Source organism: Falco biarmicus, chromosome 3 (assembly GCF_023638135.1).
Source record: "Falco biarmicus isolate bFalBia1 chromosome 3, bFalBia1.pri, whole genome shotgun sequence".
NCBI classification, from domain to species: domain Eukaryota; kingdom Metazoa; phylum Chordata; class Aves; order Falconiformes; family Falconidae; genus Falco; species Falco biarmicus.
This window is the reverse complement of record NC_079290.1, coordinates 27,235,855-27,249,762: the sequence shown is the minus strand read 5'-3', so window position 1 is coordinate 27,249,762 and position 13,908 is coordinate 27,235,855. Positions and strand designations below refer to the sequence as shown.

Here is a 13,908-nt window from a genome sequence, read left to right as displayed (position 1 = left end):
CTTTAGAGACTGATAACATGACTAGAAGACTGTGTAAATGGATACAGGTATAAAATTACAATATTTCATTTTTGTACCAGTGGAAATTATAATAGAAAAGGGAAGTAATTTATAAAAATAATGTATTTCCTTGAACAGCTGAACTACACAACCTCTTCAATAGATTTTCCATACATATTGAGTTTATAAAGTAATAAAAATACAGACATATTAATTATAGTTGCAATATCTGTAGCATATTAGAAAGCGGATAGTGTACATTGTGAAGGATATGCTATGTCAGCATATTGGGGGGGATGAGGTCAAGTATGAGACATGCTTTCCTTCCATCTTTCACCTTTTCCTTTTTCCCTTTCTTTTCTCCCCTTTCTACCCCTACACAAGTAAATTGCTGTTGCTCTGATCTCAAAACCTGGAAAATTCTAGGCAGTTCACACAATGTGCTTATTGCACTCCATTTTCCAAGGCAGAATATGACAGGTGAGGGTCCTTGGTTCATGGTAGGAAATATTCTATTCATTTTAGGACTGTGATATTCTGGAATATCTATATTTCTCTGGTAACACAGAAGAGAAACAAACTGAAGATCTACTTTTATTGTGTGTGAGTAGGTCACATTCTGGCACATATACATTGACCTATGCAGTACTGCCTTTGCAGAGTGGAGAGCAGTGTGCAGCTGCTACACCTCACAGAGCACAGGAACACATCAGACAAAACCCGTGATCCAGACTGCAAATTATCTTATATATCCTCTTGCTTTGGTGTGAGAACAGATTACTTCACACATTTTATGGAACAGATTTCACCAGCATCTGTGCATGCCAAGTAAGCAAGGAGGGTGGCAGAAACATCATCACACTGCCTATTTCCATACTTTGAGTAAATTTCTTACAGAAGTCAATATTGAATGGCAGCTTCTGTCCATCACTTTGAAATAGATGAATAATCTCAGGAAAACCAAGCAGGAAGGTAAAGGAGATTAAAATGTGTCAAATTGCTGTCGTTGTGACCTACTCCCTTGCTCCTGTTCCCTCACTCACTGGCCCTCTGAGTTATCAACATGTGCTCCTGTTCCTGTCCATTCCCCGTGCTCCATCCCCTTTCTGTGCCACTCCACTAGCTGTTGCCCTAAGTGGAAGATGGGAAGTGTCTGGCTGGAGTTTGCAGCTAGTCCAGGATGTTAAGTAATGTTGCCTGTATTGATCTAGTCTTGATGTAGCCACTGGAAAGCCACAAGGCTGTGTGTGGTCTGAAGTGTTACATGACAAAAATAAATTAGAAATGCGTCTGTGTGTGCAGTGCAGCTACTTAAATTTGCTAAATGCTCTATATCCCATTTCAAGAAGGGTTTTCTGTATCTACCATATGTTGTTTCCATCATGATTGCTAGAGAACTGAAATGCATCAATTGTACCTTTCCCCATGTAGTGCTAATGCCAGATAGCACTAACTTTCTTTTAATCATTTTTTAAGTATTTAGGAGGGCTTTTTATAGAAATGCCTCTTAAAGTTGCAGAAACTAGCAAAAATTTTACTTTACTTGCTTTACTTTAGAAAGAAACCAAAGCTGTCAGTGTGTGAAATGTACTTTCTGTCTTTGAACATGCAGCTACAATCTTCCTGAAAGAGATGATCAAGCTGAACTTATGTTTCCTACCCCACTTTTAAATCACACTTTGCTGACCTGGTCCTTTTGTTAATGTTATTTCTAAATCTATTGTAAATGTTATCTGTAGACCTGCAAAGTGAAATCCTTGCTTCTGAGGAATCAGTGGGAAAAATTCTGCTGACTTCCCTAAGGCCAGAATTTCCATCACAGGGTTTTGATATGATTTGGTAACAGATTTGCAGATTTAATTTATGCATTGCATTAAAGTACTTTGTGTTAGATAAATACGTTGTTGGTGTAAAGCTATTTTTAAAGTAATAGTTGTGTGTCTTCGTTTTTACTTTTGGTCTTTTAGTTTCCAGCGTGTTGTCCTTTTTGGTTTTGTTTTATTGCTTTTTCTTTAATTTTGCTTACCAGAGCCAAAGCCTTAGTAGAAGAACAACGCCTTTTGTTCCTAGGGTTCAGGTAAAGACTTCGTCTGCCTGACAGAAACTAAAGTTGTGGGTTTTTCTTTTGTTTGTTATGGAAAATGCATAGTAGGAAAATTACATTATAGTCCATTTCCCCATATTTTTAGCGTGTTGCTTTAAACCATATTAACAAGTTTCATGTCGTCTTGTGAGCAGCTTGTAAAATTCTGCATGGGGATTAAAATACTAAATTAAAATTTAAAGAGACAACTAGTTTTTGTTTGCTGTTTACCCAAATATTAAACTTATACAGGTTTCAATAGTGATGATGGCTATGCATCCCACATACAAAATGTGTGTACTGTTTAAGCAATAAATAATTTTGTGCTTGAGGTCATTATATAAAGATGAATGTCTCTTTAAATCATTCATTATCATTACTTAATTCATCCTTTTTTGCATTTTCCAAGTAACAGTAGCGCCTTGAGTGGAAGACAGGCAAAAAATTTGTACCTTGTTTAAAGAAAGAAATTTCTTGTGTATAAAACTTGGTTCTTGCATTTTAAAAGTATGTCAAAATAATCAAAACTCTATATAAAAAATGAATTCCCCCATTGTGTTACTAAACTTATTTAGCTTTGGGATTCTGTTTAGGTACAAGTTGTTTGCCTTTTTTCATTAGGAAACTCCTAAGGTACTGTAGGTTAACGCAAAAGTAGGTTTTAGTAATACGCTACAATGCTTATCTTGCTTTGCTGCATGTTTTTCAATTTTTTTGTAAATAGAATATTATCTGCTTTTCTTACAAAATATCTTTATGGAGATGTTAATTTTTTGAGTGGGAGCTGTATAAATGTTTCTCTTGTTTAATCAGTTGCCCAAGGAAAGATGTTAAGGATGATCTAAATGATCAGAATGAGGTGGCTAAATTTTATATTGAAATGGAAAAAAAAAGATCATATATATATATTTATAAAGGAATTCTAAATAAAAATGTAGGAAATGGTTTGTTTATGACTCATATTTGATAAAGTAAAATTTTTTTCACAATGTATTATTTCCCAAAAGTAATCCTTACAACTGCTTAAATGTAAATTCAAAATAAAAAAAAAAAACCACTAAGAAAAAAATTGAGATTAAAAAAATAGTGTCTTGATAGTGTTGTTTTAGGTTAACATAATATTATTTGCTGGCTAACATAAACTGGATTTGTATTAAAAATTAAAAGCATCCTTTAGCATGATTAAGAAATTTGGCTTCTGTTCATGGTAATGAAGTCAGAGGAGCACAAATTAAATCACAAGTTGTTAAGTAGTTCATAAAGGTAAATATTTTATATTACATAAGTAGTCTTATAATACTTACTTTCTTTTTAGATATGTACAAAATAAATTAAGCACTTATATGACAATTCATTGTTCAATTTGAAAAGGAAACATCTGTCTGAAACCTGCATATTTCATGAAATACTGTAATGTAGAAATAACATGTAGTAGTTCCTTATTTTAATCACATTATATAAAATAAAGATATGGACATAAAAATTGCCAGTTCTACTTAGACTAATATCCTCTAAAGAAAAAAGAAATTACTTTGAATTATGGTAGTCATTTGAATAAATAAAACAAGTGTAATGCTTGGTAGAGAATATCCAGCAAGGGATGAAAGCGTATGAGGCTTACTCTCTCATCTCTGGTTGGATTATTTTTGATATTGTGGATAAGAATTGTCTTTAGTCCCAGTTTCTGTGTCTGTGGAGTCATTGTGGACCTCTCTAGCAGTTTTTTGCAGAGCTCAGTGACAGTCAAAGCTAAACATAGTGCTTGTGACAAGAGTTCCTGAAGAACTCAAACTTGTGACCTTGGCAATATCTTTATGACTAGACTGAAACAAAAAGTACCCCATCTGCCCACTTTTAGTAGGGATGGTAGATAGTTTTAAGTGGATTAATTCAAGATATGTTTACAGTGCGCTCTGCAGAGAAGAACAGAAATTCTCCAGTGATCTTTAAAGAAGGGTATTAGAAGCAGCCCAACAGCAGTGCAGAACTCTGATTACTTTTTGGCATGAGAAATTAGCTAACTTGGAGCTCTGAGCTGTTTATGGTTGTCAGGAAGTATACATTACATTGTGGGCTGTGTGATAGCTGTGTCTGTAGAATTCTCTACAAGAAGGAGGATCTCCAAGCATTCTGTTTATACCAGTTTGTTTCATTGCTCTCAACAAGAAATGCACATCTTTGTTCTTGCTTACATCTTCTTTACTTGTTAGTCTGAAACTGATCCTGGTGATAAATGTCCCAGATGCTGGCACAAGTTCCTCTTCCACTCTTCCCTCCATGTCATTCCATTAATTTTCTAGCCCTTACATCAGTAGATGATTTAAAGCCCATCAGTATTACTTTATCGGGAAGAAAACCACTCAATGTCCTTCTCTCCCTACCATGCACCCTTCTCCTGAACTTTTACTAATTTTATAGTACTTGGAAATGTGCATATTTATTTCCTGAACTTTTAGATAGAGTTTAGCATAGCAGCATTTTTCTAACATACAGAGAATGCTTTGTGATACCTTTGTAGGCAGCAATCTGTTCTTAAATTTGTGTCTTCCGTGCAGTATCTCTTGTTTACTTGGTGGAGCCTCCTTTTGAGCCAGAGTTGCCATGAAACTACTGTTTTTTCTAACTTCAAAAATTTCAGACATCCTTTTTGCTTTAATACAGAAAATCAGTATATTTGATCATGTATAAAAATCTATGTGTGCGTCTATCTGACATTATTGAAATCAAGATTAAGCCACTAAAAAATATTTTTCTTAAAAAAATCTAGATTAGGGCAGCCTAAATACCTGCATAATTTTCTGGCCTTCGTAACCTAGAAGCTCTTCAATTTGTCAGCCTTTTCTTGTATTTTTTCCAGCCTATCAGAGAGCAACTAAACCAGACAGCAATAATAGTTTGGTTTAGCAACCTTAGTAGACAGGATTTGTTAGAGGTATGTTTAACAGCATCCAAAGCTCACCTCAGCCATACTGAAGACTTTACCACTTCAGGACAGTTTCTGCATCTGCAAAATCTTAAATCCAGAAATGATTGCTCTAAGTATTTTTAAAATAAACTGAGAATTTTATTTGTTTTCAAGAGATCCTGCTCATGTATCTTGTTTCAGAATAATGTAGAAAAGAAAAGTTGTATTTCCATTTTAATATATTATACTAATAAACAGCTATATAGGTTACATGGAAAATTATCATGTACAACAGAAGAACAAAAGTGCCTGGCCAGCTGTCTCAAACACAGTGATGTTTGAGTAGGTGGTGGTCGTAGAAATCTCCAGGGTAGAAAGCTACAGGGCAGGCGGTCTCTCCCAATGGCACAAGTTTTATCTCTGTTCCATGAGATTCATGAAGCAAACCTTATATAACAAATACAGTGTAGCATAGAATTAAAAGCTTCAGACATTGCCTGTTTTTAAATCTAAAGTTCTCACTTAAAATATGGCATGCCTGTATGTGCTGTACACAAGACAATGTTAGAATTGCATAGCTAAGCAAACAGTCAAGCATTCATGAGATAGGAATATAGGAAGTGGCAATAATAATATTATCCAGAATTTCTTCACTGATTTCCCTTATGCATATGTATTACAGTATGGGTTCTAATTACATGATTAATTCTTTTTTAGAACTCTGACCTCAATCAGTGCTCTGAATAAAATTTCTAGTTAAGATGAGATCTAAAAGAAAAAGAATGAAATATAGTAAACTGAATTTATGTCCTTAATTTATGTAATTTATGCTAGCTTCAAATAAGTCTGAGATGCCTTGGGGAGGAGCTTAGACTTGTACAGTTGAAGAAAAACGCTAAGTACCTCAATATCTGCAGTGTGTGATCCAGTGTAAATAAAGGACAGCTATCCCCATTAACTCTTATTTGAAACTTAGGCTACTCAGAGGGTGAGTTGATTCTCCAGAGGGAGCCATCTTCTTCTGACGCTACAGAGGACCAAACAGGAATACTAGCTACCAGCATCCTCATTTCTTGGAACGCAACACCAGCAGTCAGCTTCTATATACTCTTCTATGTGTAGGAGGCTCATTCCAGAAACAGGACGTCTTTGGTTTAAGACCTGTTTAGACTGAAAAGATTGAACCTATCTTTCAGAAAAGTGCCTTATCATCAAGCTATTGTACATCTCTCTCTTCTCAGGAGTATGGAATCTCATCTGAAGCTGAAATACTGTGTGGCTGGGAATATAATTGTGTGGTGATAGCAAAGAAACTTAATTTTAGTTTAGCAGATTCCAGGCCTGCTACCCAGAATGTGTATTGATCTTGCATTAGACCACTATTTGTTAAAAACCAGAAAGAATCCTACAAAGCTGGGACCAGACTATCCCTGTTCACCCCTGATGACTACCTTCATCACCTGATGGCAAAAGAGTTCTTGTTTCTTGCACTCTGCATGGCAGGTATTGTTACCTGGAAGCCTGTCTCAGGGAGTGCAGCAGATGCTCCATTCTATGGATAGCAGACCATCTCACAGTTTCAGGATGCATTGAATTTAGATGCCTGTTTGCCTGAATGTAAGTTGCACTGGAAGTTTAGTCAAGCGTTAGGTGCATATCTGCTTAGAGAGGGAAAGTATATGAGCATGTGTGGCAAATAAGTTTCCAGGACTTCAATACTAAGTGGAAAGATCTTTAGAAAGCATTCAAGTTGGATTACTTTCTAAGTGAATTTTAGGTGCCTACATCCTAAATTATGTAGGTAGACAAAGTCCTGTGCTAGAAGTTTTTGATAGGTGTTAGCCTCCATGTTAGCATCAGCCAGCATGGCTTTCCTGTGGCATATTTTATGTGTTGTAATTTTAACCTTCCCTTTCCTTCATTTAGACCAGAATTGCATTGCCAAAGTTTCTTAGATGTTGTAAGCTTTTAAAAGTGCCATTCCTGCCTGTTTAAAAAAAAAAACAACCACCTGCTGAATGGAGGATTTGTAGGTTCTGCTCTGCTTGTCAGTTGCTTAAGTCTTTCAGTGCTGAGTATTACAGCTGTACATTCTTGTGCAACTTTCACTCTGTAGATTGAATAACTTAATGTTCTTCACTTTCTGGTGTTAGGAATCTTTCTCACATACAACTCAACAAAGCTATAAAAGAAAAAAAAAAGATAAACTATGATCAGAGTCTGAGACAACCAGCTTTTGTCCGGGCATAATACACACCTCAGACTTCCAATTTCAATGCTTTACTTAGCACTACAAATCAGGCTCCAGGGTGTCATGCCAGGATCCCAGACAATGAAGAACATGCGATTTGTAAATACCTTTTAAAAAAGGCTTTAAGAGATCGATCCCTCGATGCACAAGAGCTCTGGGAAAGAGGAAGGAATGGAATCCAGTCCTCTTAGACTGCACCTGGTTGTCTTAAATGGCTGTCCTTTCTCTCCTTGTGAACAGAAAAGAAAAGATTCTTGTAGGAAAATACCATACCATCTGAGTATTTTCATAATACTTAGGCACAGGAGAGTCAGAATTGAACCGGTCCTATTCCCAAACTAATTTTCCATGTTCGGTATGCTAGTCTAACTCCTTGTTTCTCATTTTCCTTTCCAATTTCCTGCCTTGACTTTTTGTCAGATTTTCTTTCATCCCAATCTCTCTGTGCAACATATTTTGCACCAGTTACAAAATGGCTCGTTCTTTTGTCACCTTATTCCATTTCTCTCATCCAGTCTGGTTTTGCCCCTCTGTTCTTCTGTGGTCCCTGATATTAGTGGCTCCATTTTTCCTGTGTTTCACCAAGAAGCATCCTGTATAATTTACTTTTCCAGTTACTCTAAAGTGGTTTCTGATTTGTCCCTTCTTCCTTCTTCTAACCCCATGAGAATGCACTCCCATCCTCCTCTCCATGGGGCACTTGGTCCATTCACTCACTCCCAGTTTCTTCCTTTCTTCTTCTTTGCATCCAAGTTAAATGACTTTTGGTTTACAAGTGGCTGTGCTGTACCTTGGAGTGCTAGCAGTGTGAACACAGGAGAGAGAGTGCCTTCTGATCATAAGTCTGCCTCCTGGCCTCTCCTGTAGGAAGCCAAATGACAAAGAATTACAGGGAAAATACGCACATTATGTACAAATTTTTCCAATGTTTTTCAGAGTATCAAGAGAAAAGTAGAAGATACAAGTCAATCCAAATTTTGAGTTCTTGTTCCAAAACACAGATGTTAGAGCACTACAAAAAAATTGGTGTCAAATTATTTAACTTTCTGCTTAAAGTCATTCTCCAAACATTTTGACTGAAGTTTTCTTGCAAAGAATCAGTTTGAAACAAGTATAGTGAAGAAATATTTTGCCTGAATGTGAACACATAATTCTGGTTATATTTTTGGCACCTGTGTCTAGATTATCTCTTCACTCAGTCGCGGTTTGGGATGATGTCTGGATCACAGATATATTGTATTCTCCTTAAGCAAGGATAATTTCTCCCAAAAAGCAGATCAAAATGATTGTCTTGGGGTGTGGGACTAGCCAAGTCTGCCCTTTGCCCAAGGGCTCCCCAGTAAGCCTGCAGGTGGATACATTTAGTGTCAGTGAACATTTAGGTTGACTTGCACTTCAGAGGTCATTAAAGCTTTGCTTTGGGTTCATACAGTTGGTGCAAAGCTTTCTACTTGTGATCTGTAGCTGGATGAAGATCCCTCGTAGTCCAGATTTAGGAGAGTTTCACATTAGGAAAAAATACTGACAAAGCCCCTTGCTTTGTAGGAATGTAGGAACAGCATCTAGAACACTCTTACATCTGATGTATTAAGGGTATTTTATCTCACGCAGTTTTCTGCTTTAGTAGCCACAGAGCCCTTTAACGGTTGGTACCAGAAACCTGTAAAGTCAGTAGAGGGCCAATGTCATGATGACAGAAGACAGGTATCCTCCTCATTTTAATATCCATTCAAACACTGCTGTTTGGTGGCTACAGGAGCTGCAAGATGTAATGAAAGAAGTACACTGCCAGCACTAATTGAGCTGGTGTGTCTTAGTATAATCTCACTTATTGAGACATTAGGAATGGCAGAAACCTAAATCAGCCTCTTGTTTATGGGTCAAAAGTCTTAAGAATTGCATCAATACCTTTCTTTAAGTGACTGAAATGTTGAAGATGAGGAGCTATGACATCAGCTGGAGACTGTCTCTGAAATGGTGTGAGATGAGCTCCACAGAAAGTGCACCTTCCCCTGGCGATGTTTACCTTAGTGGGGGCATATTCACGCCTAAAGTTGCACTGCTTGGTTAGATGTGAAGTTGGGCATTATCCTCCTGGATTCCCTGAAGTTCAGGCAGGGTCAATGTTGTCTTTAAATGTCCTAGTTTGTCCTCCTCCATCTCAGGCAAACTCCCCATGAAGAGAGCCTCTTCTCCCAGCTGTAGTTAGTGATAATGCAGTGGTACCACCATGTACTAATTCCCTGGCTATTTGGAAAGTTTTTTTTTGTCATAACTGCATGATTTCCCCTTCCACAGTGACTGCTCTAAAGCAGGTATATCCTCTCCTTGAATAATTATTTGCAGCTATAGTATTCAAACTGAAATAGCTAAATAGCATCTTCTAACGGCTGTAGTAAAAAAAGGATATCAGACCATGTCTAAGACTGAGTAATAATAATTTCTGCAGATGATTAGTAGTAGCTTGTTGTTGCTGAGATGGACTGTGAAGAGGGCTGGACTATTGAGCCTCCCTCTCTTACAGTTTCTGGATGGCTAATATGATTTCAGCATGAGTCTCTGCATCTTGAAAAACATTTAGAGATTTGAAAGATTTATGGTCTCATCCTATAGTCTTTCCAGCACAACAGGACGTGAAAGAATCATTCATTCATTGTGCATAAACTCCTTAGAAATGTATATATATGAATACCATACATGAGTAATGCAAGTAATAAAATATCACGGCCAAGAGAGAATAATTCTAACCAGAGCACCATCTGAAAAACAATTAGTATGAAATAATTACTTACTGTAAAGGATTTTTAAAAGAAGAGTTACTCCTGGTGCATACTGAAGCTATTATAGTATAAATTTATTTTTATGCTTTATTATAAATACAAAGTAGAACGTGATATTTTCTGTTTAAGTAACCAATATAAGTAGACGCTTATGAGCAAAATTAATTTTAAGGATTAATATGGTACTTTTATGTAGAAATTAGTTCACTAATTAATATTTTCTCATTACAGATAAAACTGTGGTATGACAAGGTTGGTCATCAGTTAATAGTGACAATATTGGGAGCAAAGGATCTTCCTTCAAGGGAAGATGGGAGGCCAAGGAATCCTTACGTTAAAATTTACTTTCTTCCAGACAGAAGGTAGGGTGAACACAAAGACAAGGAACATTCAAGTAAGAATTAGTCCGATACTGAGATGTCAGGCATAGCTGAGTTTACGGGTCATATGTATATGGAAAAATCTTACAGTTTGGAGTTTTCTTTATTAAACATGCTATTTAACAGCAATGGGACTTTGAACACTAAATACAAACTCACTGTCACTGGATATTTTATTAAATACCAAGTAAAAAAAGAAAAGTAAACATATGTCATTACATTGGGATCTGTTATCTGCAAAGAAAATTTTTAGTGTTTTATAATGCCCTTTCCTATGACAGTTATATCATATGACTATATGTTGACAAGAAAATTTTCTGTGACTGCATAATTTGCTATATCATTGATGACAAAATCTTTTGGGATGGATTGTCTTGGGCTCACCAATATTTGAACTGTTGGACTTGATTTTTAGTTTGTTCAAATTGCTGTAGTGTGTTTGGAGATGCTGAAGCTGTGCCAAAGTGAGAATCAGGCCTGCTTAAATTATCTTATCTGTTTTTTCAAGATTAATAAAGGTACCAAAAATGTCTCTGTTCAGAATGCTTCACAATGCAAGGTGTAATAACAAAAAATACTTAAAAAGAAAATATTTAATTAAATACTTTCAAGTATCCAGGTACAAAAAGTTACATAACATTATATTTTAATATGCTATACTAGTGTTTCCCATTTATGTGAAGTATTCAGAACTTTTTCTTTAATTATTATATGTTTTCTATCACTTACACAAGAATCAGCAATTTGTCTTATTGAATTATGGTTTTTTTCTGACGTGCAAATTAATTTTTCTTTCCTTAGAGGTAAAAGCTAAGTAAGCAAAAAGATATTTCTGGTGTAGTAGAAGGAAACATGCTGGAGGTAAAATACACTTAAATAAGTCAAGCATTTAATTAGGTGAAGATACTGAACTCTCTTTGATTAAACAAATTTCATTGGAAAAGCTTGTCTAATGTAATTTATTTCAGTTCTCAAGGGTAAGCAGTCTTTAGTATAATAGAAATAATTACACTATTTGTTTTAACAATGTGTTTCAATGTATTATTTCTTAGTTAATCCAGCTTCTAAGTAACAATTCAGAAATACAATAACTATATTACAGTTGTAAGTATTAGCAAACGGATGGTATCTGCATTGTCATATCAATAAATTAGTACCACAGCTGCATTACGCAGCAATCAGCAGGTTTAAAATTAGGCATTGTTATGAGAACTCTTGTCAGTATTCTCAGTAGAAGGAGCATGGGTGTTTTCCAGTGAAACTTGTTTCCGTCAGAAAATATTAATTTTTTCAAGCAGAAATATTCTGCAAAACACATTCCTTTCAACAGCACCCTGGAGCCAGAGCCAGGAGTCCTGTAGCAGCCTTGTGCAGATACCTCCAAAACACAAGGCTAACCTTGTAATGGAGATCCACCTTCAAGCCTGGGTGGTTTCTTGGGGTAATCCAAAGGATTTGGGGAGCTTTTCTGAGCTTTTGCCAGCGTTGCTGGGAAAAGACATATAACTCATTCTCAGGGCTCCTGGTTTTCCACCTGTGGAGCCCATAGTCAGGAAAACCCTGCAGAGAAGGCCACACACTGCCCGCAGCTCCCTGGCCATTCCTTCTTGTGGGTCAGCCGCTCCCTCTGGCCTTGCAGTTTAGGAGTCAGCCGCTGTAGGACTAGAAGCTTGACTGAACCAGCTGACTCATTTATCTGAGATGCAGAGGTTTGCTATGCCCAATATTTTCTGCATGCATGTTCTCTGTCAGACTGCGCCTCATGGAAATCTCATTTACAGAAGTATATATTTGGCTTTAGAAAATGCTTTTGCCGAAGCAAACATATTAAACCATACCTGTTTTTCAGGGAACTTCTTGTAATTTGAATTGGCACATGCACTGGAAATCACCTAATTTTGGTTTTTAATATGGAGCTATGAATTATCCTCAAAATATGTTCTGAACTTTCTTTCATAATAAAGGACTAGTCCTGACATTGATTATAGTGTCCATTATACTACAAAACTTTCTGCTGATTTAAGGTTTTCTACTTTCCATGATATGCTTATTACAGTATAATGATCTTTTGAACATTTTTAATATGTAATTGTTTTTTTCAGTGATAAAAATAAAAGAAGAACAAAAACGGTAAAGAAAACATTGGAACCTAAGTGGAATCAGACATTCATTTACTCTCCAGTTCATCGGAGGGAGTTTAGAGAACGAATGTTAGAAATTACTCTTTGGGACCAAGCACGAGTTCGAGAGGAAGAAAGTGAATTTTTAGGAGAGGTACACAATTATTGGTAGCTACTATAGAAATACAGCTGCTCACATATTCATCTCTAGATAGAGTATTTTTGAAAGAAATTATTAAATATAGCAAAGCAAAACTCTTTTAAATTCTTATAATTGTCCTTATTTCACTTAGTAGTAAACAGTGATCACTTACTACATAGTACTTTTATTAAATTCTTTCTGTGTTTGTTCTGTTTTAGTAACAACATGCACATGGTTACTCAATTACTTTTAGAATTGTTTGTTAAAATCCATATTATCTATAGGTGTTTTTTACCAAAATGTTGGAATGTTGCTGACTAACTTGCTACAAGATATTTGAATGCTGTAAATGTTGTCATAAGATACTAAACGTTTTGTGAAAGATTTTTGGTATATCCTTTCATATTAAATGCAAGATTTTTATAAAACTTCAAAGTCCTTAACAACAGGTGAATAATAGAATAAAATTTATGACATACCTATTTTAAAATATGCTGTTATGTAATATTTTCCCCACTTTACCCCCCCCCCCCCCCCCCCCCTTTTTTTTTTTAGATTCTTATTGAGTTAGAGACAGCATTACTAGATGATGAACCTCACTGGTACAAACTTCAGACGCATGATGTCTCTTCATTGCCACTTCCCCATCCCTCACCATATTTGCCACGCAGACAACTCCATGGCGAGAGTCCTACACGAAGGTTACAAAGTAGGTTCTTAGTTTTACACATGGTGTATAGTCCATTTTAATTAATATGTAAAGTATATTAAATTCTTGTAGATGGGAAGCTGTCAGAACTTGTTTGTTCATTGTAGCTGTTATGAATTAGGTCAGTTGTGATTACTGATGAGAGTATGATGGGCTACAAATGGTAATACTGAACACTGCAGCAGGCAATTTTTTTCTTATGAGACTACCCACTTCAGAGCCTGAGCTTGAGCAGATTATCTTGATCTTTTGCAATGTGCTGGTTTTATCTTGAAGTTCTATCTTCTATATTATGTTTATCATTTCATTGTTTAACCAAAAGCAAATGTGCAGGCCCTTTCTCTTCAGCTTATAGTTCTTAAAAATAAAGTGACCTGTATATAACATCATATGTAACTAAATTAATATCATGGCCTATTGCCTTGTTTTGATACTATTTCACGTGGTTACATTCACAAATGGAATTTCTATTAAAATTCTGGTTTTTATAGTTTGGTACACTTGATCCATGGTAGTTTGATATTATCAGTAGACATTT

The 13,908-nt window shown here is 35.9% G+C and overlaps 1 protein-coding gene across 50 annotated transcripts in view; it reads left to right on the top strand.

The window, feature by feature from the left end:
* RIMS2 (regulating synaptic membrane exocytosis 2) overlaps window positions 1-13,908 on the top strand; it is a 484,966-nt gene that overhangs the window by 270,396 nt on the left and 200,662 nt on the right. For 43 of the 50 annotated variants that reach the window (XM_056332910.1, XM_056332925.1, XM_056332893.1 and 40 more), the window contains 4 exons: window positions 2,030-2,077; window positions 10,251-10,381; window positions 12,502-12,673; window positions 13,217-13,370. In XM_056332910.1, the coding sequence (XP_056188885.1) occupies window positions 2,030-2,077; window positions 10,251-10,381; window positions 12,502-12,673; window positions 13,217-13,370 (505 nt within the window). The remainder of the gene's footprint in view (window positions 1-2,029; window positions 2,078-10,250; window positions 10,382-12,501; window positions 12,674-13,216; window positions 13,371-13,908) is intronic. The other 7 variants (XM_056332919.1, XM_056332929.1, XM_056332903.1 and 4 more) reach the window with 1 other exon arrangement.